The sequence below is a fragment of the Sarcophilus harrisii genome, chromosome 4 (assembly GCF_902635505.1).
Source record: "Sarcophilus harrisii chromosome 4, mSarHar1.11, whole genome shotgun sequence".
Classification (NCBI taxonomy): Eukaryota; Metazoa; Chordata; class Mammalia; order Dasyuromorphia; family Dasyuridae; genus Sarcophilus; species Sarcophilus harrisii.
Genome location: NC_045429.1, coordinates 28,188,901 through 28,216,815, shown reverse-complemented (window position 1 = coordinate 28,216,815; position 27,915 = coordinate 28,188,901). Strand labels below are relative to the sequence as shown.

Here is a 27,915-nt window from a genome sequence, read left to right as displayed (position 1 = left end):
ATCCTCTCACAAAAGGAGATCCATTCTGGGTTGAATCTCCAGCAGCCACTGTCAGGTGGCTCCCGTGTATTCCAACAGCTCTCCTATGTATTCCAACATATGGCGCCCAATGTGGGGCAAGAATTACAAGAAGAACCAGAGCTGTTTGTGAGAAGGATCCTTCCAGAGTTAAGGAAGAAGAGCCCCAGTAAGACTTTTTCAGTTGGGGTAATTAATCAAAGGGTCGAACCAGGAGACTGATGAGAAACTTAAATTCCTGTTCTGGCCACAGTCCTCTTCTCTGTTTGAAAGTCTGCCTCGATCAACACCTGTTACAACCATCCAGAAGTGATAATGCTGCTTGCATTCCTCAGTGTGTGGACCATGCTGTGTGTGGGGGAAATAACAGCAAAAAAAAAAAAAAACGGGGAATTATTAAGGGACAGCTCAATTCTTCAAGAGCCTCCAAAGCTGTGGATCATAACATGTGAAGGAGTTTGCTGACACAGGTGTTGCAGACTGGGAACAAGAAAAATTGGAGGCAGAGGGAAGAGGAGAGAGGTCAGACAACGCAATGGCCTCTCAGAGAGGTCAGAGAATAGCAATTGCCTCTCAGTCTCCTTGTATCATCTTCTCACAAGAGGAGATCCCTTCTGCAGGACTGGGTTGGGTTTCCAGCAGCAGGTGGCTCCTTCTATTCCAACAGGAAGTAATTTCAGAAACAAAGTACTTAGAATCCTAATCTCAAAGACAACCTCTCCTGAAAAAGTACACAATACACATGTATTACATTATTCTTATAACTCAGTGGAAGGGAGATAAAAAGCATGAGTTCAGAAGATAATATCTTGATTTCAAGCTATTGAATCCAACCCTCTCATTTTACAGTTCAGAAACCATGGCAGAGAGAGGTGGAATAACTTGTTCAAGGTCATACAGCTAGAAAGTGTCCAAGGCAGGAGAACCTGATTCTTCTTGACTTCAAATCCAGTGCTCTCTTCCCCAAGGAAGCAGCACAAGGAGATTTGTGTGTGTGTAATTCAATAATGCATGGGCACAGAGAGCTCACAGCTTGCCAAGGGAGTTTGTTCTTTGACCCATGAATGTGAACCACTTTCCTGCAGATAAAGTGATTAGGAAGAGGAAGGAGCACCTGCAACAGGAAGGAACCTTGGAGGCAGTCTCGAAGAAACGACACTTGGATTTCTTGGACATCCTCCTCTATGCCAGGGTGAGAGTTGGCCAAGCCTGGGTGTTGCCTCTAGGCAGGAAGAAAGCAGTTTCCCATCCCTTCTCCCCTCTCCTTTTTTTTTTTTTTTTTTTTTTTTTTGGTGCTTCCCCTTCCCTATGTTGATGCCCTGAGAGGCATTGGGACCAGAGTGAACCTGGGTGACCTTGTGGGAGTATCCATCCTGATTTGAGATTTTATGCAGTTGATAGGGCTGGCTACATAGGGTCTCTTAAATCATCTTTTCGCAGCTGTGATCTGTTCTCTTAGAACCTGCCACTCACACCAGGAATTCCTTCTGGTTTCATATTTAGTCACAGAGAGGGAAAGCCTCTGAGCTGACTTGGCTAAGCCCATGCTTTGATAAAAGGAAATCTCACCTTAATATACTCCCAGTGGTGCTGATTGAAGCCCATCCATGGTATGGGAGACTCTTATATATATTTCCTCTTTAGTGAGTTCCCCCCAGAAATTGGGGTCTTTCTGTAGATTTCTTGAAATTTCATGAACATCAGTGGAACATTTAGGCCAGTCAATTATTCTCATTCTCTATTAATCTTTTTTCTTTTTCTTTTTATCTTATTTAGCTTCAGCCTCTCCTTTGAGTTCCATTCTCATACCCTAAATGATTTTGGGGCATTTTAGACTGGATTTCCTGTGACAATCTCAAATTCAACATCTCAAATAGATCTCATAATCTATATTTCTCAAACTACTCTTCTTTCCTATTTCAATTCAGTAAGCACTTATTAAGTATATCATGCTCTCTAATATAAAAAAATAAAAAAGAGCATATTTGAATGCCCAAATGGAGTGCCATCTCCCCTCAGAAAACTTGCCTGAAGTCATCATTAAGTTACACTTTTCTGTAGCTTTTAAAGTTACTTGTCATTGGAGTTTGGCATTATGGGCACTTGACTTTTATCCCCCAAGTGGGCTGGTTTAGGCTTCCTGAGGGCAAAGTCTGGGTCTTTGCTAAGATCTTCCTTAAATTTTACTCCTCTCCTGGCACAAGTAACGGGCACATGGAAGACTCTTGATAAAGGCTGGTTGGTCCCTGACATTAGTGGCTTCTCTTCATCCAGAAAGAGAATGGTGACAGCTTGTCGGATGAGGAGCTGAGGGCTGAGGTGGACACTTTCATGTTTGAGGGTCACGACACTACTGCCAGCGGCATCTCCTGGCTTTTCTATTCTCTTGCCATGAATCCTGAGCACCAGGAGAAATGCCGAGAGGAGATCAGGGGCATCCTAGGAGATGGGAAATCCATCACTTGGTGAGTGGCTGTGGGATCAAGGTCTGCTTTTTTTCTCCCTGTTTGTGCTCCAGAGGAGCAATTTTTGGTTCCCCAGTTGTCCCTTTCCTGGTCTGAAACTCCTCCTGAGCCCATCCTCAGTCTCTTCATCCCATGGACTCCTTGTGCTTTCAGGGAGCACTTGAGCCAGATGCCATATACCACCATGTGCATCAAGGAATCCTTCCGCCTCTATCCTCCAGTACCAAACATCTCCAGGGAGCTCAGCAAGCCCATTACCTTCCCTGATGGCCGCTCCCTACCTGCAGGTAATATGGCACACCCACTTGTTCATTCTACTAGCTCATGGGGCCCTCGATGTGTCTGGAAGATTGGACTTGACAACCTTGAGGGAACAGTGGTGAAAACTCTTCAAAAAGTGAATCCTAGAATCCCACAAAGTCCCCCCACTGAGTACTCCCTAGGGGAGGTAAGGATATAAACATTTATGAGCACCTATTATGTGCCAGGCATTGTGCTAAGTGCTTTACAAATGATATTATGATGCTTCTTTTACATTTGAGGAAACTGAGGCATAGGTTACACAATGAGTATCAATTCCAATTTGAAGTCAGATTTTCCTGACTTTAGTCCCAGTTCTTCATCTGCTGCTTCACTCCAGTGCCACTCATGGCTCTAAGAAAGGGTCCCTTTCAAGGGAAGAGGATGGGGAATTAGTGGGAAGACCAAAATGAAGCCCAAAAGCCAGTGGCTGGAGTGAGGCTGGGAATGGTTACCCTTTGTTTTAGGGGAAGTGACTGGGAAAACAAAGGTTTAACAGTGAACAGGCAAACTGATTTCTAAATGGAGGAAAAATCAGGGATTTTCCAAGTTAGGAGTGGGAGAATGAACTGATGAAATACTCTGAAATCAGAAAAAGAGGTGTCCCACTCTCCCCAAGTGTCTGCAATCAAAGGAACAGACACAATAACTAACTAACCAGTATGAGACCAGTGGGCAGATAAGACATATGAGTTACATGGTTCTTTGGAACTGGCTGGGTTTCTGTTAGCATAACCAAGGTCCTCAGCTAAGGGTTTCTAAGCAACACGTAGAGATAGATGGTCCAGCTTCCCACTACATAGGGCTAGTTTCAAACAATGCAATACAATGTTCTTGCAATTCCACCAATTGAATTAAGTTTTCACACAAGACAAATTAGATTAGATCTGTAACTGAATAGAAAAGGAACTGAGTTGGCTCCTACTCCCTGAAGTCAGCCTACTCAATTCCCACCATCCCTTGCTGTTTTACCCTACTACCCCAACCCCATCCCTGCCTGCAGGAGAGAAGGGAGAAGGAATATGATCTCTGTCTTCAAGTGTCTGGAAGGCTGCCCCATGGTAGATTGGACTCCAGTATTTTTTTAAACTAGCTTTATGTAGTATTTTACATATATGTTTTTGGTTTGTTTTGTGTGTGAAGCAGTTAGGATTAAGTGACTTGTCCAATGGACTTATTCTTGGCGACAGGGTGGGATATTTTAGATATGCAAGTTTAGATCTGACATCAGGAAAAACTTCCTCCAAATCAGAGAGATCCAAAAGAGGAAAGGGATATCCTCCAGGTGTATTAATTGAGGTGTTCTAGATTCATAGCCGGTTGAAATCTTATAGAGCACACAATCCAACCTGGTTCCTTGCCTCTGTTGCTCATGGAGTGTGAGGGAAGTGGGTACCCTTTTCAGGGTCATTGACTCTCACTGTTGCTTCCCTGACCCACAGATCATCATCCCTGTGTCAGAGATAATAGTAGTCAGTGTTCCTTGACTCTTGATCTCTGGAGTTTACTGACCTCCTGCCCAGACAGAGACAAAGTACAGGGTTTGAGGAGAAGTGACTCTGAAATCTAGTTATAGAAAACCCTTATCCTGAGGATGTCCTGTGTCTCCCCCAATGTTTTCTCAACCAGCATGACTGACACTTTCCACCCTAAGAATGTCTCATTTTTCTCAAGATTAGAGAATACATGTCAATGACTGGGCAAATTGCTGATCAAGTGTGCGTTTGCACACTGGAAGATTGCAAGAATCCTTTTATAGGGCAAGAGGAAACAGGCTGAGTTGGGAGGAAAGCCAACATTAACTGGAAAGCTGGGCTGGGTTAGTGGGGGGGGGGTCTGTGGATTGTGGAGGTCTAAAGGCTGCAGGTGAGCCAGGAAGTCCATTGTAGCCCTGGAAGCCAGCCTAGTGGAGTGGAGCTGCCTGGATGAGCAGCTGGAAACTTGGGTTGTAATGCAGCCTCTGCCCCTGACCACTGGGCAGTTGTGTCACTGGTGTCACCTTAGGCATGTCACTGCCATTTGGGGGCCTTCACTTCTACATCCGTGGGCAGAATACAGTGAAGCTTTCTTGCAGTGCCAAGTCCTAGATCCCATGGGGTTCTGAGGCTAAGCAGGGATTTCCAAGAGCCTGAATACTTTTCTAATCTTACCCAATCCCCCCAAACCCAGTGCCCTGGCTGCCTGTATCCTCCCTTCCCTACTCACAATCATGACTGGAGACAGGGAGATACAAGTGGGATCTGGTTAGGTCCTAGAAACTTTTATGACTCAGATACATAGGAACTGGAGCCCTCCTGACCAAATAACCAGGCTCACTGACTGCCTGGCTACTGCCATGAAGCTAGACTTTGTGCCTCCCCTGCTCCCAGTTGGGTGGACTGAGGGCCCAGCACCTATGGGCTACTAAATAGAATAGCAGAAAAACTAGTGGACATGGAGTCAGGTAAACCTGATTTTGACTTTTGCTGTAGCCACTTTGCTGAACAAGTCACTTAACTTTTACCTGCCTCAGCTTCCTCATCTGTAAAAGGGGCATGCTAATAGGGTTGAAAGGGCTTTAGTAACTTAAAAGTGCTTTACAGATGCTGGTTATTATTATGGCTGTTGTTGGGGGGCGTCAGTGTCTCAAGTGCTGCTTCTTTTTGCCTCTCCAGGAACATCTGTCTCCCTTAACATATATGCCCTTCACCACAATCCCGCTGTGTGGCCGGAACCAGAGGTGTGTCTGCCCCTCAAAGGGGATGGGCTCAAGGGTCTGTTATGATTGATGGGGAGGGAGGTAGGTAGGAAAGGCTGACTGACAGAGGAAACCCTGGATAAATAAAGTGGTGATGAAACTGGGGAACTGTGAGACCTGTTGGGTTTTCTAAGGTCTTCCAAATGTGGAGGAAATTTGAGAAATGGAGAAATATTGGGATGAGGAGGATCAGAAAGGGGATTGGGTGTCTGAGGCTGGACTTGGATGTTGAAGGAAGGGAGAGACCATGGCTGGTAACCAGATGGAATGAAAGAAGTAAATAATGTAAAGAGAAGAGAAGGATTACCAGCACCAGGAGGGAGCATTGTGTTCTGGTCTGGGAAGCAGAGTTTAAGAAGATGATTTCTGGGCAACTAGGTGGTACAGTGGATGGATCAGCCATCTTGGGTCAGGAAGACTTGTTTTCAAATTCAGCTCAGACTGTATAACCCTAGAAAAGTCCCTTAACTCTGATTGCCTGTCAAAAATGTCACTGCTAAGTTGGAGAGTGTTTAGAGGGGAGCACTCAGGATGTGGAAGGGTCTGGAAGCCACATCATAGGAAGACCATTGAAGGAACTGGCCTTTTAGACTGGAAAACAACATAGAGAACTGTCTGTCCATAAATATCTGTAGTGTCTTTTGGGAGGGGTCAGGTTTGTTTTGTTTGGCCTTCAAAGGCAGAACTAGGGTCAATGGCAGAGTTTCAAAGAAGTCTATTTAAGCTGGTGTCCAAAGGTGGGAATGGGCTGTCCTAGTAGGCTTTTAACCAACTCTACGGCGGTGTAGGGGGGATTCTTTCTTGGCCATGAACCAAGACTGGATGTTTGCTGAGGTCTCCTTTCTAAATATGGAGGAAATTTGAGGCATGGAGAAATGCGCGCTGAGGGTGATCAGGAAGGAGGTAGACTGTCTGAGGCTGGGCTTGGAGGTGGAAGGAGGGGAGAAGCCATGGCTGGTAAGCAAAGGGAATGAAAGAAATAATTAATATAAAAAGAATAGGATTTCCAGGGCAACAGGAAGGGTCACAGAGTCCTAAATCTAGAGCCACAAAGGCCAACCACCTCATTTTACAGGTGAGGAAACTAAGACTTAGAAGGTGCCGTGACTATTGAGCATCAGAGGCAGGAGAGCCATGAATTTATAGCTAGTGGAATCAGCTCCATTTCATGGTGTCTCAGTAGCCCTGGAGCAAGAGCAAAGAGGGTGGATTATGGGAGAGTCACCCAAGGATGAGCACCTGCAGGGCAGGAGTGAAGGAATTAAAGGGATTCTAGTCAAGTGGGCAAGAAGTTCTGCTGTAGCAGCTAATGAGAGATTGAAAGGGCAAACCAAGTGGGATATGAAGGCAATCCAATTTGGAGGCCAGGAAGGAGAGCGAATGGACAGGGAGGGGCCAGGTAGCTCAAAGTCTTAAGAGTAGCCTTAGATTGGAGCTGAGAGAGGCAGGACTGGAGGAAGTAGTGGGGAAGAGGAATTTCAGGCTTCACAATCTTGGCCGTGGTGTAGTTCAGAGAGATGCAAGGTCTGAGATCAGTGTGAATATTGAAAAAGTGGAGGATGAAGAGTAAAGGGAGAGGGAGGAGAATGCTTGGGAGCCTGGTGAACAAGTCCTGGTACCATCCAGGGGTTGGCAGAGGATGGCATCAAATCAAAGAGAGGGAGGTCCAAGTAGGATCCAAGGATGGCAAAGGTTGGTGATAAGCAAGATCTGGAGTTGGCGGGGGGGGGGGTCAGGGGAAGAGAATGGCCCTCCTTCCTTCCTCCCACTGATGCTGGCTCTGATTGGCAGGTGTTTAATCCTCTGCGGTTCTCGCCAGAGAACTCGGCCTTCCGGCACAGCCATGCCTTCCTTCCCTTTTCTGCTGGTGCCAGGTGGGTGTCTGGGTGACAATCTGTGTGTTATATACATCTGGGTGTGTGGGCTCCATGCACCCATGTCAAGATCCCCCCACAACTCTGGTCCAAGCCCCAAACCACCTGTTTTCTGCTGCCTCACCCTCACCTGCTGACCCAAACTTCCCATCAGCCCCCCGTCTCTCTCTGTGGCCGCTGCCGCAGCTCACACTCCATCCCCCCTCACAGCCCTGTTGGGTCACTCTCCTAATGCCTCTTCCTGCCTCCTATTTGTTCCCTGACCAATCCAGCTCCTGGTTGGGTAAACACCACTTAGACAGGGCAGAGTGTAGTTGAGATAAGGTGAGTAGCATTTGCTCAGACACAGGATAGATCAGTGGAGACTGGAAATCAGGGAAGCCTTCCTGGAAGAGATGGGCCTTGGAGAAGAGTGGGTGGAAGGGGAGCAGATAGAGAGAGAAGAGTGACCTGGAGTCATAGAATCTAGAGAGAGCCCGGTGTGGGTGTCTATGGTAGAAGAAAGTGGGAGTGGGAGAAGATAAAGGGGAATTCTGAGCTGGAGTTGGAGGCAGGCTTTAAAAGAGCTGGGGGGCCCAGGCTCTACTGAACCCACCCTGCTTCTCTTCCCTTTGGCCCATGGTCCTTAGGAACTGCATCGGGCAGCAGTTTGCCATGACTGAGGTCAAGGTGGCTGTGGCTCTGACCTTGCTCCACTTCCGCCTGGCACCTGATGATACTCAGCCCCCAGAGTTCATCTCCAAGGTGGTCCTCAGGTCCAAAAATGGGATCTACCTGAAGCTGAAGAAGCTCTGAGGAGGCTGCCCTGAAGGAGGAAGATGGCTGTCTTCCTCCCTCCCTGCATTTTGACCCAGCCAGCTAGCCCTGCCCAGGCTCATCTGGGGGGAAGAGAGCTTCATCTACCTGTCCTACCTGAACTCTTGACCCAGTCAGCCAATCAGCCCTGCTCAGACTCAGCTTCAAGGAGGCGGGGCTTCATCTGCTTGTCCTCCACCCACTTTGACCCTCCCAGTCAGCCCTGCTTAGGCTCTGCTATGGGGGAGGGATGCTTCATCTACCTGTATTCTGTCCTTTATTATCTGTTTACCCACAAATGTTTTTATCTGGAATAAAAATTCAATCACTCAGAACACAGTTCTAAGGTTTTTTTGTGGGGAATGGATGCCTGTCTGCAAAGGGAAAGAAAGGAGAGTGTAAAGGGCTGAAACTCTTTAAAGGTGTACTTGAATCAGACAACCAAGCACATAAGGCTAATTACCCATTGGACAATAACTCTATTAGCATATGTTTGGAATTTCTCTTCTCTTGGTTGATGCTAGCTCAATGCTTGGGGTTAAGAGGATTGTAGGTAAGGATTAGGGGATGGAGTGAGAGAGGTGAGAGAACTTCACTTTGGCCTTAGGATGAGGAGGAGAAAAGGGTGGAGATTCCTGGAGATTCTGGACTCTAGAATCAAGGAGGGATCCTTGGCAAAACTCCTGGCAGTTTTATCCATCTCCTTCACTTCTACCCCTAAAGACCAAGGACTTTTACTTATCCTGATTCTGGCTGATCCTGAGGTCTCCAGGGAGCTAGCCCAGACTTTACATTTTGGTGCCTAAAGTGTGAACTAAGGACCCTAATTTCACTGAAGAAGTCCCGGGTGACTATTTTAATAGACAAACAGGGAACTTGCTTTAAGGGCTAGACAAGTCACCTTTTCTAACTGAAATGGGGCAGATATTAGGAAAAAGATTCTCCCCCAGCCCCAGCCCCACCCCCACCCTGAGGGAATGCTATAGAAAGCATACTTAAGTTGATCAAGAGACAAGGTTTGCTTGTAACTTGAGAGCAGATCGCTAGACTCTTGGATACATTAGAACTCATGTCCCCTTGGTTCTTCAAGGAAGAAGAAATAAAGGCAGATAATTGGAAACTAGTAGGAGATTAAATATATGAATACTACAATGATAATGGTCTTGATTCAATTTCCAAGGAAACATTCTATATATACAACATAAAACAATTATCCTTAAAGAATCCTGCAAGTTGTAGAAAAAAGAAAAGTTTTAAGAACAGCCAGATGAGGAAGCATGAGGAAAAAGAGGAAGATAAAGGACAGATTAATTGCAATATTGCCAGAGGGCTTGAGGACCTAAGTGAACTTGAAGGGCATGGTGATTCTCACTCTCACAGACCAGCTTCGACTCCGCCTACACCAAAGCAGGTCCTTGACACCTTCTCATCAACTTCACCTTCCCAGATGGAGGGAGGAGGAGTAGTCAGAGGGGCAGTGATATCACCAGCACCTCCCCCCACAATCACCTCCTCCTATGACTAGATTGGAAAAGGCACTACTTAAAGCCACAGAAGAAGGGCAGAATTTAGCTGATATGAGAATAGGAATGTATCCTGTAATTCAACAGTTAACTCTTCAGGTCAAAGAAGTAGAAGATATACTCCTTTTAATCTAGAATCCTCAAAAACCTAAAAAAGGCTTGCACTCTTTATGGGGCTACATCAGTTTATGTTAAGATGTTATTACAGAATTTGGCTTATGAAATCTTAACCCCTAGTAATTGGAAATCTATAGCAAGGGTATGCCTAGAACCTGGACAAAACTTGTTGTGACTTTCTGAATATAGTGAGCTCTGTAGGATACAAGCCTAACGAAATAGTCAAAGTGAAGTTAATACTCCAATCACCTATGACCAACTAACAGGTGTAGGTTCTTATGCAGACATTTCAGTACAGATTAATTACCCCATAGCAGCATATGAGCAAATTGCTTCTGCTGCTATCAAAGCATGGGGTTTTATTCCAGGCAAACAGGACAAAAATAGCACAAAGGCCAAATGAACCTTTTGCTGATTTTGTGATTCATTTGCAGACAAATGAACTATTGGTGAATATGCAGCAACAGAAATTATAATAAGGCAACTTGTTAAAGAAAATGCTAATGAGGTTTGTAGAAGAATTATACTAGGAGTACACAAGGATGCTCCTTTAGAGGTGATCATAAGAGGTTGTGCCACAGTGGGCAACATAGCCAGGCTATGATGCAGACTTCTCAAGATCCAAACATGGGAAGAGAGGGTTCCTTTTGGCAAGGGACTTCCAGAGAGACTCATCAATGCTTTCAATGTGGTAAATTAGGGCGTCTAAAATCTCAATGTTGGCATAGAGACAGAGTTAGAAAACAGGATGGGAGAACAAGACCCAAAACCCCATGTACAAAATGCAACCGAGGCTTCCATTGGGCATCAAAATGTAGACGGATTCAGGGAAATGGGATGAAGGGCCCAAGGCAAAAAATACTTGGGGCATGATGGCAGCTGATGCTACACGCAGAGAGCCTTTAGAAGGTCAATACCCAAACATGACCAATCATCCAGCAAGTAATCTGATGGAAGAAAGTGATTACACAATCCATCAGCCAGGAAGCAACCTGATGGGAGAAAGGGATTACAATTGGGGAGAATAGAATTATATGCAGCTGGGGCAACTGGGATACCCCCTGGAGAGGTTAAATCTGTTCCTCCAGCCTATGGATCCCTTGCCTCCAGGCATAATAGACTTGATCATTTCACCTCCTGAGAGTACTTACAAAACAGTGTCCATCCATACACTGATGTGGGAAACTGGGGAATGTGTAGATAATATCGCAGTCACCAATACAGGTAGATAATGTGTGACTTATCATCCGGGAGAAGTAGTAGCATCATGTTTACTGATACAGAATCCTTTTTTTTTTTTTTTTTAGAGAAGGAATTAAATTTTTTTTTAATAGCCTTTTATTTACAGGATATATGCATGGGTAACTTTACAGCATTAACAATTGCCAAACCTCTTGTTCCAATTTTTCACCTCTTACCCCCCCACCCCCTCCCCTAGATGGCAGGATGACCAGTAGATGTTAAATATATTAAAATATAAATTAGATACACAATAAGTATACATGACCAAAACGTTATTTTGCTGTACAAAAAGAATCAGACTCTGAAATATTGTACAATTAGCTTGTGAAGGAAATCAAAAATGCAGGTGTGCATAAATATAGGGATTGGGAATTCAATGTAATGGTTTTTAGTCATCTCCCAGAGTTCTTTTTCTGGGCATAGCTGGTTCAGTTCATTACTGCTCCATTGGAAATGATTTGGTTGATCTTGTTGCTGAGGATGGCCTGGTCCATCAGAACTGGTTATCATATAGTACTGTTGTTGCAGTATATAATGATCTCCTGGTCCTGCTCATTTCACTCAGCATCAGTTTGTGTAAGTCTCTCCAGGCCTTTCTGAAATCATCCTGTTGGTTATTTCTTACAGAACAGTAATATTCCATAATATTCATATACCACAATTTATTCAGCCATTCTCCAACTGATGGACATCCATTCAGTTTCCAGTTTTTAGCCACTACAAAAAGGGCTGCCACAAATATTCGTGCACATACAGGTCCCTTTCCCTTCTTTATAATCTCTTTGGGATATAATCCCAGTAGTAACACTGCTGGATCAAAGGGTATGCACAGTTTGATAACTTTTGAGTCATAGTTCCAAACTACTCTCCAAAATGGTTGGATTCGTTCACAACTCCACCACCAATGCATCAATGTCCCATGTTTTCCGCATCCCTCCAACAATCATCATTATTTTTCCTGTCATCTTAGCCAATTTGACAGGTGTGTAGTGGTATCTTAGAGTTGTCTTAATTTGATCTCTGATTAATAATGACTTGGAGCATCTTTTCATATGACTAGAAATAGTTTCAATTTCTTCATCTGAGAATTGTCTGTTCATATCCTTTGACCATTTTCAATTGGAGAATGGCTTGATTTTTATAAATTAGAGTTAATTCTCTATATATTTTGGAAATGAGGCCTTTATCAGAACCTTTGACTGTAAAAATATTTTCCCAGTTTATTGCTTCCCTTCTAATCTTGTCTGCTTTAGTTTTGTTTGTACAAAAACTTTTCAGTTTGGTATAATCGAAATTTTCTATTTTGTGATCAGTAATGATCTCTAGTTCTGCTTTTGGTCATAAAGACCTTCCCTTCCTACAGGTCTGAGAGGTAAATATCCTGTGTTCCTCTAATTTATTAATAATTTCATTCTTTATGCCTAGGTCATGAAACCCATTTTGACCTTATCTTGGTGTACGGTGTTAAGTATGGATCAATGCCTAGTTTCTGCCATATTAGTTTCAATTTTCCCAGCAATTTTTATCAAACAGTAAGTTCTTATCCCAAAAGCTGGGATTTTTGGGTTTGTCAAAGACTAGGTTGCTATATTTGTTGACTGTTTTATCCCTTGAACCTAATCTATTCCACTGATCGACTACTCTATTCCTTAGCCAATACCAAATAGTTTTGGTAACTGCTGCTCTATAATATAATTTTAGATCTGGTACAGCTAAGCCACCTTCATTTGATTTTTTTTCATTAATTCCTTGAAATTCTTGACCTTTTGTTTTTCCATATGAACTTTGTTGTTATTTTTCTAGGTCATTAAAATAGTTTTTGGGAGTCTGATTGGTATAGCTAAATAAATAGATTAGTTTAGGTAATATTGTCATCTTTATTATATTTGCTCGCCCTATCCAAGAGCATTTGAATATTTTTCCAATTGGTTAGATCAGACTTAATTTGTGTGAAAAGTGGTCTGTAACTTTTGCTCATGAAAGTTTGATTTTCCCTTGGCAGATAGGATTCCTAAATATTTTATATTATCAGTAGTTACTTTAAATGGAATTTCTCTTTGTAACTCTGACTGTTGGATTTTGTTAGTGATATATAAGAATGCTGATGACTTATGTGGGTTTATTTTATAACTTTGCTAAAGTTGTGGATTATTTCTAATAACTTTTTAGTAGAATCTCTGGGGTTCTCTAAATATACTATCATGTCATCGGCAAAGAGTGATAATTTGGTTTCCTCATTGCCTATTCTTATTCCTTTAATCTCTTTCTCAGCTCTTATTGCTAAAAGCTAGCGTTTGTAATACATATTAAATAGTAACGGTGGATAGTGGGCAACCTTGTTTCACTCAGATCTTATTGAGGAATGGTTGCAGTTTGTCTCCATTACATATGATGTTATTGATGGTTTTAAATAGATGCTGCTAGTTATTTTAAGTGAAAAGTCCATTTATTCCTTTATACTCTCAAGTGTTTTTAATAGGAATGGATGTTGGATTTTATCAAATGCTTTTTCTGCATCTATTGAGATGATCATATGGTTTTTGTTAATTTGTATTAACATGGCCAATTATATTGATAGTTTCCTAATATTGAACCAGCCCTGCATTCCTGGTATAAATCCTACTTGATCATAGTGTATTATCTTGGAGATGATTTTCTGTAGTCTTTTTGCTAATATCTTATTTAATATTTTAGCCTCAATATTCCTTAGGGAGATTGGTCTATAATTTTCTTTCTCTGTTTTCAGCCTACCTGGTTTAGGTATCAGTACCATGTCTGTGTCATAGAAGGAATTTGGTAGGACTCCTTCATTCCCTATTTTATCAAATAATTTATATATGCATTGAGAATTGTTCTTTAAATGTTTGGTAAAATTCACATGTAAATCCATCTGGTCCTAGGGATTTTTCTTAGGGAGTTGTTTAATTGCCTGTTCTATTTCTTTTTCTGAAATGGGACTATTCAAAGCAATTTATTTCCTCCTCTGTTAGTCTGGGAAGTCTATATTTTTGGAGGTAGTCATCCATTTCATTAGGTTATCAAATTTATTGGCATAAAGTTGACAAAATAACTCCTTTTTATTTCTCTAATTTCTTCATTGGTGGAAAGTTCTCCCTTTTCATTTTTAAGACTACTAATTTCATTTTCTCTCCTCCTTTTTCTAATCAGATTTACCAAAGGCTTATCTTATTTTATTGGTTTTTCATAGAACTCAACTCTTAGTTTTATTAATTAGTTCAATAGTTTTTTTTACTTTCAATATTTTTAATTTCTCCTTTTAATTTTAGAATTTCCAATTTAGTATTTGATTGGGGGTTTTTAATTTGGTCTTTTTTAGTTTTTTTAGTTGCAAGCCCAATTCATTAATCTTTTCTTTCTCTGTTTTATTCAAGTAAGCCTCTAAGGATATAAAATTCCTCTTATTACCGCTTTGGCTGCATCCACAAATTTTGGTATGATGTCTCATCATTGTCATTATCTTGAGTGAAATTATAATTGTATCTATAATTTGCTGCTTCACCAATCATTCTTTAAGATGAGATTGTTTAGTTTCCAATTACTTCTTGGTCTATTTCCCTAACTTTTTGTTGAATGTAGTTTTATTGCATCATGATCTGAAAAAGCATTTACTATTTCTGCTTTCTTGCATTTAATTTTGAGGTCTTTATGTCCTAATATATGGTCAATTTTGAATAGGTTCCATGAACTGCTGAGAAGAATGTATATCCCTTTCTATCTCCATTCAATTTTCTCCAAAGATCAATATACCTAATTTTCTAATATTCTATTTACTTTTTAATTTCTTTCTTCTTTGTTTTGTGGTTTGACGTTGTCTAATTCTGAGAGTGCAAGGTTGAGATCTCCTACTATTACAGTTTTGTTGTCTATTTCTTCTTGCAACTTCTCTTAACTCTCCTTTAGGAAGTTGGATGCCATACCACTTGGTGCATATATGTTTAATATTGATATTGCTTCGTTGTTTATGCTAGCCTTTAGCAGGATGTAGTTTCTTCCTTATCTCTTTTAATTAGATCAATTTTTGCTTTTGCTGATCTGAGATAAGGATGGCTACCTGCTTTTTGACTTCACCTGAAGCATAATAGATTTTGCTCAGCCTTTACCTTTACTCTATATGTATCTCCTGCTTTAAATGTGTTTCTTGTAAACAACATATTGTAGGGTTCTGACTTTTGATCCAGTCTGCTATCTGCCTCCTCTTTATGGGGGAGTTCATCCCATTCAAATTTATGGTTAGAATTACTAAATCTGTATTTCCTGCCATCCTATAACTCCTCAGATTATGCTTTACTTATTCTTGCCTCCCCACCCTCTTTCCCTTTAAACTTATGTACCTCTTGTATCATGATGCTTACCCTCTTTATAATCCCTCCTCCCCTTGAGTCTTTTCCTTCCTTCCCTTATTACTTTTCTTCCTTTTCCTCTCCCCGTTTTAATGAGGCGAGAGAATTTTCTAAAACAAATGTCAATTATTTTTTCTTGAGCAATTCTGATGAGAGTAAGATTCACACAATGTTCCTCCCCTCTCTAAATTCCTCAGATATGATAAGTTTCCTTTGCCTCTTTGTGGATGTGTTTCTCTTTATCCCTCCTTCCACCTTATTCTGCCATCATCCCTTTTCCATATCTACTCTTTTTATGTTATATCAGTACAATCAAATTATACATGTATTCTTTTGTATATCCACAACAGAAATACAATTCTCAAGAGTTATTTTTCCTTTCTGCATCTCTTGAGTTCTATGGTTGGAGATCAAATTTTTGTTTAGTTCTGGTTTTTCTTCAGAAACAAATGGAATTATTTGTTTCATTAATGTCCATCTTCTTCCTGGAAGAAAATGCTCAGCTTAGTGGGTAGTTTATTCTTGGCTGCAAGTTCTGTGCCTTTCGGAATATCATATTCAGGCCTTCTTTCCTTTAATGTAGAGCAGCAGATCTTGGGTGATCCTTATTGTGGCACCTCAATATTTAAATTTTTTTTTTTTTTTTTGTGCTTGTAAAAGGTGTTTTCCTTAATCTGATAGTTCTGAAATTTGGCCAATATTCCTTGGGGTTTTATTTTAGGGTTTCTTTCAGAAGGTGTTCGATGAATTCTTTCAATGCCTATTTTACCTTACTGATTCGTATTACATCTGGGCAGTTCTTTTGATGATTTCTTGTAAAATAGTATCTAGGCTCTTTTTTCATCATAGTTTTTGAAAGTCAATAATCCTCAGATTATTTCTCCTAGATCTATTTTCCAAGTCTTCGTTTGCAAGTAGATAATTCATGGTTTTTCCAGTTTGTCATTTTTGTTGTTCTTGACTGATTCTTGCTGTCTCAATGAATCATTAGTTTCTATTTGTTCAGTTCTAATTTTTAAAGAATTATTTTCTTCATTAGCTTTTTTACTTCTTTCTGTATATGTCAAATTGAGTTTTTAAATGTATTGTTTTGGTCTGTGGAATTTTTTTCCATTTCACTAATTTTTTTAGTGAATTATTTTCTTTTCAATTCACAGATCCTACTCTAGTGAATTCTTTATTTTTTCCAATTCACCATTTTGTTTCCTCACTTCCTGGAATTTTTAACTTTTCAATTTGTATTTCAGGAAGTTGTTGCTCTCTTGTAAGGCTCTTTTCCTTTCCCATTTATCTTCTAACTTCTTTTGGAGACTTTTAATGGTCTCTTCTATGAGAGCATCATGTAAAGGAGGACAGTCTGATGCATGTTTGCTGTTTGAGGTTCTTCAGGTTTGTTGACCTGACTTGTCTTTTTCTGCATTAGAAGCTGTTGATCGTTCTTTTCATCTTTTATTCATGTTTTAAAGCCTTTAGGGGTAGGTCTCCTAGGGCAAGGGGGTTACCAGCTCCTCTGCAGAGCAGGAGAGATGTAAACCGATTTCGCTCCGAGGTATGGGAGTGCTCTGAGTGAGAGTTTTCCTTTCCCCCAACAGGAAGTGGATTCAGCACTGGCCGAGCTATCGAAGTGCCCAGTTGGGCTGTGTGGGTTAGCGATTGCCCTCGGCTAGAGACTAAGGGGTGAAAGTGTCACTGCCCCAGGCCGGAGCCTCTTGTGGGACTGTGAATATTAGCAGCTGACCACAGACCACCGCAAACTCTGCCCCAGCATCTCTGCCTGATGCAAATCGGCCCTGGGAAAGCTCTATGGCCCCAAGCCGAGCTCCCCACTGCGCAGATTGGAGGCTAACCCGGGCTGCGCCCTCCTGCCTGTGGCAGGATCACAACTGCCCCAAGGAAAAGCCCGTACTGCGGGTTGGGGCTGCCCGCTTGTGCTGAGATCTGTGCTTTCACTTTCGGTTTGAGGCTCTCCTCAGAACCTAATTTCTCTCCCAGTCTGTGCTGATCTCCCCCCTGGCCCCGGAACCAACCTTTTTTTGGCGAGACTGCAGATTTTCTTCGGGTGAGTTGTTCTACTTCTTATCTTTACGAATTGTAGCAGTCAAGACTATTTTTGAGGCTCGATATAATATTGATAAAGAGGGTAAGAGAAGAGCTTAGAAAGTCGCGTTTGTCTTCTCCGCCATCTTGGCTCCGCCCCCTCTACAGAATCCTAATAAGCAACCTGGTGATAGTCACCCAGATTCTGACTCGAAGCCACAAAATCCAGGAATATACTGGACAGCAGCTGTGAGAGCTGACTGACCTATGCTCACTATCTATATAAATGGTATAGCATTAGAAGGATTGGTAGATACAGGTGCAGATCGTACAGTCATTAGAGATGCCAACTGACCCAGTCACTGGCCAACGATTAAGGTAGACACTTATATCTCTGGCATAGGAGGCTCAATAGCAGCTGAAGTTAGTGCTACCCCTTTAAGATGGACTTTTGAAGGCAAAACAGGAATTTTTACTTCTTTTATAGTGGAAAAAATCCCCATCAATTTGTGGGGAAAAGACATTTTACAACAATTAGGACTACAAATGAGTACTTCAGTTTTTTAGGCAGGGCTGCTGTTGAAGGCCTCCCAACACTTTCATCTGTTCCTATCCAATGGAAAATTAATACACCAGTGTGGATAGAACAGTGGCCCTTAGCTAGTGATAAAATTCAGGCCTTATTTGATATAGTACAGGAGCAATTTGACCAAGGACACTTACAACCTTCTCTAAGTCCTTGGAATTCCCCAGTATTTGTTGTAAAAAAGAAATCTGGAAAATGGAGAATGTTGACTGATTTAAGAAAGGTAAATGAAACTATAGGAACTCTTCAGCCTGGACTTCCATCTCCTACTCGGTTGCCTAGAGAATGGCCTCTTTGGGATATAGACATTAAGGATTGTTTCTATTCTATCCCTCTAGAGAAGGAGGATATGAAAAGTTTTGCCTTTTCAGCGCCCAGCGTTAACTTAGCTGAACCTTATAAAAGATATGAATGGACAGTTTTGCCACAGAGAATGAAAAACAGCCCTACTATGTGTCAAATGTATGTTGCTGCTGCTCTTATTCCAGGAAGAAAAGCATTTCCAAAAGTAATGTTACTACATTATATGGATATATTGGGATGTGCACCTGAGGAACAAATGTTTGTCTACAAAAAACTGCATGTCTACAAAAGATCATAGAAACACTAAGGAAATACAAATTGCACATAGCTCCTTTGTGCAAAGGACATGCACAAATTCAAAGACACGCTCCTTTTCAATATTTAGGATATGAAGTATACCCTAAGGTGCTTACAGTACAAAAACTGTCCTTAAGAACAGAGAAGCTAAACACCTTAAGTAACTTTCAGAAATTGATAGGAGATATCCAATGGATGTGACCAGTGTTAGGCTTCACTACCTATCATTTGCAACTGTTATATGACATTTTAAGGGGAGACAGTGCTTTATTCACCACGTCGGCTTACAAAAGAAACTCAAAAGGCTTTGAGAGAAGTTGAACTGGCTTTATCCAATGTGGTTGAAAGAGTCACTCAAAAACCCTTGGAAATATCAGTTGTTGCTACACAAGAGGCACCCACAGCAGTCCTTCATCAAGGAGACAGTGTGATAGAGTGGGTGAACCTCCTGGCACAACCAGAACTAAGCCTTATTCCTTACACAGTGCTTATGGCTAGAATTTTATTAAAGGCCATTAAGCGAGCAGTACATTTATCTGGGAGAAGACCTGACAAGATATACACTTTTTATACTAATGCACAAATTAATGTATGCCGTGAAACCACTCCAGAGTGGCAAATTTTATTGGCCACAGCTCCAAATTTTACACACAGGTCTCCATTAAAAATAACCCGACTATTACATAATTGGCAATGAATTTTTGAAGTAAGGGTTTCTAAGATTCCTGGAATAACCTCCCTCCAATACTCTAAGTCCAGGTAAACAGGACAAAAATAGCACAAAGGCCAAATGAACCTTTTGCTGATTTTGTGGTTCATTTTCAGACAAATGAACTATTGCTGAATATGCAGCAACAGAAATTATAATAAGGCAACTTGTTAAAGAAAATGCTAATGAGGTTTGTAGAAGAATTATACTAGGACTACACAAGGATGCTCCTTTAGAGGTGATCATAAGGTGTTGTGCCACAGTGGGCAACATAGCCAGGCTATGATGCAGACTTCTCAGCTGCATATAACTCTATTCTCCCCAATTGTAATCCCTTTCTCCCATCAGGTTGCTTCCTGGCTGATGGATTGTGTAATTGCTTTCTCCCATCAGATTACTTGCTGGATGATTGGTCATGTTTGGGTATTGACCTTCTAAAGGCTCTCTGCGTGTAGCATCAGCTGCCATCATGTCCCAAATATTTTTTGCCTTGGGCCCTGGGGCTGGGCCCTCCATCCCATTTCCCTGAATCCGTCTACATTTTGATGCCCAATGGAAGCCTCTGTTGCATTTTGTACATGGGGTTTTGGGTCTTGTTCTCACACCCTGTTTTCTAACTCTGTCTCTATATATATTATATATAACCTCAACCCATTGGAGGGAGACAGAAAAGGAGAAGACCTTTGAAACAAAGGAAAAGACACAAGAAACATCAGATGGTTTCATCTCTGAAATGTGCCAATGACTTAACTATGACTTAAGTATAAAGAGAGTAGTCAGAACTCCTTTTCAGTCCACTCAGCAGAATGAATTGCAGGCAATCATTCTAGCTCTTACTTATTATCCAGGAGATATAAATAGAATATCTGATTCAGCCTATTCAGTAGGTATGGTATAAGGAATTGCCACAGCCCAAATAAAATTTGTAGCTTCTATGATATATCAGCTCTCTAAGGAACTTCAAGAGCAAATGAGAAAGCATCCAGATAAGATTTATATTTTGCATGCCCACTCTCATAGTGGACTTTCAGGTCCTATTTTTGATGGAAATTCAGAGGTAGATCGCCTTTTAACCATGTTAGCTAATACTTCTTTATTTCAGGCAGCCCAAGAATCTCATTCTAAATATCATCAGGCTGCTAGAGCTTTATGTTTGCAATTTGGGATAACAAGAGAGTAAGCTAAGAGCATAGTAAAAGCCTGTACAGCTTGCCCTTCTTTCCCTGCTCCTACGCTCCCTCCATGGAGGAACCCTCATTGTTTGAAGACCTAATGAAATCTGGCAAATGGATGTGACCCATTATAAATCTTTTGGTCGTCTATCTTTTATCCATGTTGTGGAGACACCTTTTCAGGATTCACTTTTGCAATAACAGCAGCAGAATAGACAGCCCGAGTAGTCATTGAATTCCTTGTCCAAGCATTTGCAATTATGGGTGTGCCACAAGCAATAAAAGCAGATAATGGACCTGCATATACTTCTAAACATTTTGCACACTTGTGTGCACAGTATCAGATTTTACACACCACTGGTATATCCTTTAATCTTCAAGGACAGGCAATAGTAGAGAGGAGAAACAGAGACATTAAGACGCTCCTCCAAAAACAAAAGAAAGAGGGAAGCACAGGTCAACTCTGGAGAATTTTTAAATTTAGCTCTTTACACTATTAATATTTTGATTTTTGATAAAAGATGCATTGGCTCCGGCAGACAGATTTTATAACCCACTGGAAGAGCAATGTCCAGTGCGAGCAGCTCACTATCTTTAGATAATCGTCAGGTAATGTGGAGAGACCCAGAAAGTGGTGAATGGAAGGGACCAGATAGGAATCAGATGGGAGCCAACAAGCCATATTCACCTTGTCCATTGGAGGGAGACAGAAAAGGAGAAGACCTTTGAAAAAAAAGGAAAAGACACAAGAAACATCAGATGGTTTCATCTCTGAAATGTGCCAATGAACAACAAAAATTGTTAATGAGACTTCAAAATCTGCAGAAATAATTGGATTTCATGATACATGATGAGACTGTTGCAGGACTTCAAAAACTTACAGAGATCATTGGATTCCCTGACACATAAAATAATGGACAATTGGTGTTGGACTATCTCTTGGCTGTTGAAGGAAGTGTATGTGTGATTGTTATTTATATACCCTCCTTCTAGGACTTATGGATATGTATAATTTCTCATGTTGATTCATACTGCTCATTACATTACTGCTAACCTGTATTATATTACTATGTGCTTGTGTAATACCTCCCATGCTGATGGATTTATCCTGTTTCATGTAAGACCCTTCAGTTCAGAGGAAACCTGTTAACAATATCTAGTTTGGTGTTGTCACCTCACTGAGAAGTCAGGGAGGGCGTGATTACCTCTATTTTGGTGTTTTCACCTTCCTTCCTGAAAGTCAGGGAGGGCGTGATCACCTTTTTTTGGTGTTTTCACCTCTCTTCCTGAGAAATCAAGACCACCTGTGTTCTAAAACAAAAGCGGGAGATTAGCATCAGTCCGAGTCTCTCCAGGTCTCTCTGAAATCACCCTGCTGATCATTTCTTATAGAATAATATTATTCCATAACATTCATACACTGTAACTTATTCAGCCATTCCCCGACTGATGGGCATCCAACTCAGCCACTTTTGAAAGTGGAACCCTAAGAATATTACTAATATCTAAACATCTAAACATTACTAATGACTAATATCTAAATATCTAAACAACTCACAAGTTACATTCTTCAGAAGATCATTGGCTTGTAAAGGAGATGATCTGGCTCAGTTGCAGCTTTACCAATTTGTCGAGGCAGTCAGAGAAAGTCGAGTTGACAACCGAGGTAAGGCGGGGTTGATACTTAAGCAGGTGTGAACTCCAGGTGATAACTCGCCAAAGTGTTAAGCTTTTTCCTTGGCTGAGCAGACGTCATCTACAAGCCTTGGCAGGTATATAAACCGTGGTTCTCTCGGAAGGCATTTCGAGTCCGAGAGACTTCAGGTCAGGAACCTGCTCGTGCTCGAGGAGAAAGGAGGAGAAAGGAGGAGAAAGGAGGAGAAAGGAGGAGAAAGGAGGAGAAAGGAGGAGAAAGGAGGAGAAAGGAGGAGAAAGGAGGAGAAAGGAGGAGAAAGGAGGAGAAAGGAGGAGAAAGGAGGAGAAAGGAGGAGAAAGGAGAAAGTTTCTCTTTTTCCTTCCCTGTCCGCAGCAGTCTTGTTGCACTGAAAGAGAGTGATTAGCCCAAGATGGCCAACCGCCCACTGAACTACGCTCACCGCGTCCACCGCACCGACCTGCAATCCTTGGTGGAGAAGATCATCCGGGCTCGAATTTACGAGTCCCAGTACTGGCAGGAGGAGTGCCTCGGACTCACAGATGAGTTGCTCGTGGACAAAGCCACGGAACTGAGGTCTGTGGGGGGTGTCTATGGCCCCGACGTCCAGCCAACACCGTTCCTCTGCCTCACCTTGAAGATGCTGCAGATACAACCCGAGAAAGCCGTCGTCCTTGAATTCATTAGAAATGAGGATTCCGAGTACGTCCGCGCGTTGGGGGCCTTGTACCTGAGGCTGACGGGCACGGCCAGGGACTGCTACAAGTATCTGGGACCTCTGCGCAATGACTATCGAAAAATTACGATCCAGAACCGAAACGGAGACTTTGAATCGATCCGCGCAAATGAGTTTATCCATCGGCTACTGCACAGCGAGCAGGTCTGTGATATCAGGCTGCCCCGGCTCCAGAAGCGCCGTGTCCTGGAAGAAACTGGCCCACTGGGACTTCGAATCAGCGTCTTGGGGGAGGATGTGAACTCCATTGAGGAAGAAGACATGTCCCCAGGCCGGCTAGAAACGAATCCATCCGGGTATCATCGCCGACAAACTTACAGAGACTGGGGTAGTGGCTCCCTGAAACGGCTCTACAGGGGAAGCCAAAGTCCGTCTCCAAAAAGGAGGAAGGTAAGCCTCAGTTGGGAAAGATCTCCCAGCAGGAGCCTGAGGCACTACGGGCGTCGATCCCGGGTGCCGAGCCGGTCCCCGGCCTGGAGCCGGTGTCTAGCTCAAAGTCGGTCTCCCTCGCGGTGTCAGTGTCGCTCCTTGAAGCGGCTCTACAGGGGAAGCCAAAGCCCGTCTCCAAAAAGGAGGAAGGTAAGCCTCAGTTGGGAAAGATCTCCCAGCAGGAGCCTGAGGCACTACGGGCGTCGATCCCGGGTGCCGAGCCGGTCCCCGGCCTGGAGCCGGTGTCTAGCTCAAAGTCGGTCTCCCTCGCGGTGTCAGTGTCGCTCCTTGAAGCGGCTCTACAGGGGAAGCCAAAGCCCGTCTCCAAAAAGGAGGAAGGTAAGCCTCAGTTGGGAAAGATCTCCCAGCAGGAGCCTGAGGCACTACGGGCGTCGATCCCGGGTGCCGAGCCGGTCCCCGGCCTGGAGCTGGTGTCCAGCTCAATATCGGTCTACCGCGCGGTATCAGTGTCGCTCCTTGAAGCGGCTCTACAGGGGAAGCCAAAGCCCGTCTCCAAAAAGGAGGAAGGTAAGCCTCAGTTGGGAAAGATCTCCCAGCAGGAGCCTGAGGCACTACGGGCGTCGATCCCGGGTGCCGAGCCGGTCCCCGGCCTGGAGCCGGTGTCTAGCTCAAAGTCGGTCTCCCTCGCGGTGTCATGTCCCCGAGCCGGCCTCGCCAGCCAAAGCCTGTCGCCCTCCAGAGGGGTCCCCGTGGGAAAGATCCTCGGGCAGGAGCCTGGGCCCCTAACGGGCGGTCCCGGTGCCGATGGTCCGGTCTGGCCTGGAAGCCGGTGAGCTCAAATCGTGTCCGCGGGTTCCTGTCTACTGGAGCCGGACCCGCGCGTCTGTCCGGTGTCCTCAGAGCCTCTCGGCCGGTGCTGGTCCCTTAGCCTCGGGAGCCATCCCCGGGCCCGTGTTGTCTAGGAACCGTCCCCGGGCAGCCGATCCCCCCGGTTCTGGTCCCCTACTGGAGCGGTCCCCGGGTGGAGCGATCCCGGCCCGGTGTGGTCCCTACCCGGACCGCCCCTGGGGAGCCGATCCGCCCGGTGCTGGTCCCCACCTGGAGCCGGCCCCCCTTTGGTGTTTGTCTAGGAGCCGTCCCCGGGGCCATTCCCCGGCCCGGTTCTGGTCCCCAACTCGGAGCCGGTCCCCCGGGGTGGTCCACCCGGGTCCTGGGTCTCCCGAGCCGTCCCTGGGGAGCGATCCCTGGCCCGTGTTGGTCCCTCCGGGGCCGACCCCTGGGCGGTTCTCTGGGAGCCCCGGGGAGCCGATCCCGGCCCGGTGTTGGTCCCCCACTGGAACCACCCCGGTGGAGCTGATCCGCCCCGGTGCTGGTCCCACCTGAGCCGCCCCCGGCGGTGTTTTCAGGAGCCATCCTCAAGAGCCGATCCCGCCGGTGTCACTCAAGCCGGTCCCCCGGGTGGATCCGATCCCCGGTCCGGTGCTGGTCCCTACCTCGGAACCGGACCCCCGAGTGGAGCCGATCCCCGGCCCGGTGCTGGTCCCTACCTCGGAGCCGGTCCCCCGGGCGGTGTCTGTCTAGGACCAGTCCCTCGGGAGGAGCCGATCCCCGGCCCGGTGCTGGTCCCCAACTCGGAGTCGGTCCCCCGGGTGGATCCGATCCCCGGCCCGGTGCTGGTCCCTACCTCGGAACCGGACCCCCGGTGGAGTCGATCCCCGGCCCGTTGCTGGTCCCTACCTCGGAGCCGGTCCCCCGGACGGTGTCTGTCTAGGACCAGTCCCTCGGGAGGAGCCGATCCCCCGCGCGGTGTCTAGCTCAGAGCTAGGTATAGATATTTTCTTTGTGGAGGCAATATCTACTACCTATCTATATCTACCTACTTACCTACCTACCTATCTATCTATCATCTATCTATCTAGTACAGTTTCATTTTCATAGAGCTGGTTGAATTATTAAATATTTACCAGCTCATCCCATCATTTATGAAATCCCACAATTTCAGAGAGAGATTTCAGAAAGCATCCTATCAAATCTGTATACCTCAAAATTTTCTGTTGGTCCTTCACTCTGCTATTCCATTGCCATCTTCAATTCTGGGTAAAATCCTGGAAACCGTCATTAAAGATAGGATGAGCAAAACTCTAGGAAAGAAAGTAGCATCTTTGACTTTTTCAAGAATTGAATATGCAAGAATAACCTAACCTTAAAAAAAACTTGCTGCTCCTCTTGGTATTCCTTGTTTTCTTTTTTAAATAACTTTTTATTGACAGAACCCATGCCAGGGTAATTTTTTTACAACATTATCCCTTGCACTCACTTCTGTTCCGATTTTTCCCCTCTCCCTCCACCCCCTCCCCCAGATGGCAAGCAGTTCTATACATGTTAAATAGGTTACAGTAGATCTTGGATACAATATATGTGTACAGAGCTGAACAGTTCTCTTGTTGCTCAGGGAGAATTGGATTTAGAAGGTATAAATAACCCGGGAAGAAGAACAAAAATGCAAGCAGTTTACATTCATTTGCTAGTGGATTCTTTCTTTGGCTGTAGCTGCTTCTGTCCATCCTTGATCAATTGAAACAAAGTTATATCTTCTCTTTGTCGAAGAAATCCACTTCCATCAGAACACATCCTCATGCAATATCGTTGTTGAGGTATATAATGATCTCCTGGTTCTGCTCATTTCACTCAGCATCAGTTCATGTAAGTTCACCAATCCTCTCTGTATTCATCCTGCTGGTCACTTCTTACAGAACAATAATATTCCATAACATTCATATGCCACAATTTACTCAACCATTCTCCAATTGAATTCTCCATTCATTTTCCAGCTTCTAGCCACTACAAACAGGGCTGCCACAAACCTTTTGGCACATACAGGTCCCTTTCCCTTCTTTAGTATCTCTTTGGGGTATAAGTCCAGTAGAAACACTGCTGGATCAAAGGGTGTGCACAGTTTGATAACTTTTTGAGCATAATTCCAAATTGCTCTCCAGAATGGCTGGATGTGTCCACAACTCCACCAACAATGTCTCACACATCACACTGTTTTCCCACATCCCTTCCAACATTCCGCGTTATCTTTCCCTGTCATTCTAGCCAATCTGACGGGTGTGTAGTGGTATCTCAGTGTTGTCTTAATTTGCATTTCTCTGATTAATAATGATTTGGAGCATATTTTCATATGGATAGAAATAGTTTTAATTTCTTCGTCTGAGAATTGTCTGTTCATAACCTTTGACCATTTATCAATTGGAGAATGGCTTGATTTCTTATAAATTAGAGTCAATTCTCTATATATTTTGGAAATGAGACCTCTATCAGAACCTTTGACTGTAAAAATGTTTTCCCAGTTTATTGTTTCCCTTCTAATCTTGCCTGCATTAATTTTGCTTGTACAAAAACTTTTCAATTTGATATAATAAAAAATTTTCTATTTTGTGGTCAATAGTGATCTCTAGTTCTTCTTTGGTCATAAACTGGGGGTTTTAGAGCCTGGCACAGCCAGTATAAGTCAGCAGTGTGAAGCTAAAAGTCCATCCCCTACAGGCCTGAAGTTGAGAGTGATGTGTTGTGGAAAGAACATGCTTAAAGTTGGGGTTCAAATAAAATTAAACATCCTAAGAATGGGCTTAAGGATGGGTAATTAGTGCCAGTTGTGAGGGGGCATTTCTAATTAAAACCAGATCTGGGGAAGATGTTCATTTATTGATTCCAAGTTTGGATGAAACTCAGGCAGAGATTCTTTATTGACACCCCAAATTAGGAAAGGATCTAAGATAACTAAGGCAACAGAAGAAAAATAACTCATAGAGCCATTTGGAGCTACGTTCAAAGAGCTATACAACTGTGTATACCTTTTAATCCAAAGGTGTCAAGACTGGGTCTATATCCCAAAGAGATTATAAAAATGTTTATGGCAGCCCTTTTAGTAGTGGCAAGGAACTGGAAACTGAGGGGATGCCCATCAGTGGGAGAATGGCTGAATAAGCTATGGTATATGAATGTTATAGAATATTATTATTCTATAAGAAATGAGGAACAGATGGATTTCAGAAAAGACTTACATGAATGCCTCTGAGTCAAGTGAGCAGAACCAGGAGAACATTGCATGCAGTAACAGCAAGATTGTGTGATGATCAAATGTGATAGACTTAGCTAGATAGTAATCCAGGACATTTCCAAAAGACTCATGATGGGAAATGCCATCTGCATCCAGATAAAGAACTATGGAGATTGAATGCAGATCAAAGCAGACTATTATCACTTTTTTGTTCTTTTGTTTTTTCTTTCTCATAGTTTTTCTCTTTCATTTTGATCCTTCTTTCACAACAAGGGTAATGTGGGAAGATGTTTACATGATCACATGTGTATCAGATCGCTGTCTTGGGTGGGGTAGAGGGAGAGAGAAAAATTTGGAATTAAAACCTTAAAAATAGGAATGTTGGAAACTATCTTTACATGTAATTGGAAAAAATAAAACATTATCAAATGAAAAATAAAGCATAAACAGAGAAATAAAAATTACTCAGAAAGCACTGCAGTGGGTCAAGAGTTTGACCCAATCAGAAGCTTCTAGCATCAGCTACCTGAAAGGAT

At 43.2% G+C, this 27,915-nt stretch overlaps 1 protein-coding gene across 1 annotated transcript in view; it reads left to right on the top strand.

Moving 5' to 3' along the window:
• LOC100924239 (cytochrome P450 4A6-like) overlaps positions 1–8,522 on the top strand; it is a 41,615-nt gene extending 33,093 nt beyond the window's left edge. Inside the window, exons 7-12 of the mRNA XM_031969171.1 lie at positions 1,104–1,210; positions 2,293–2,483; positions 2,637–2,770; positions 5,438–5,502; positions 7,312–7,394; positions 8,024–8,522. Coding sequence (XP_031825031.1) covers positions 1,104–1,210; positions 2,293–2,483; positions 2,637–2,770; positions 5,438–5,502; positions 7,312–7,394; positions 8,024–8,189 — 746 coding nt within the window. The 3' untranslated portion in view covers positions 8,190–8,522. The remainder of the gene's footprint in view (positions 1–1,103; positions 1,211–2,292; positions 2,484–2,636; positions 2,771–5,437; positions 5,503–7,311; positions 7,395–8,023) is intronic.
• The last annotated feature ends 19,393 nt before the right edge of the window (positions 8,523–27,915 follow it).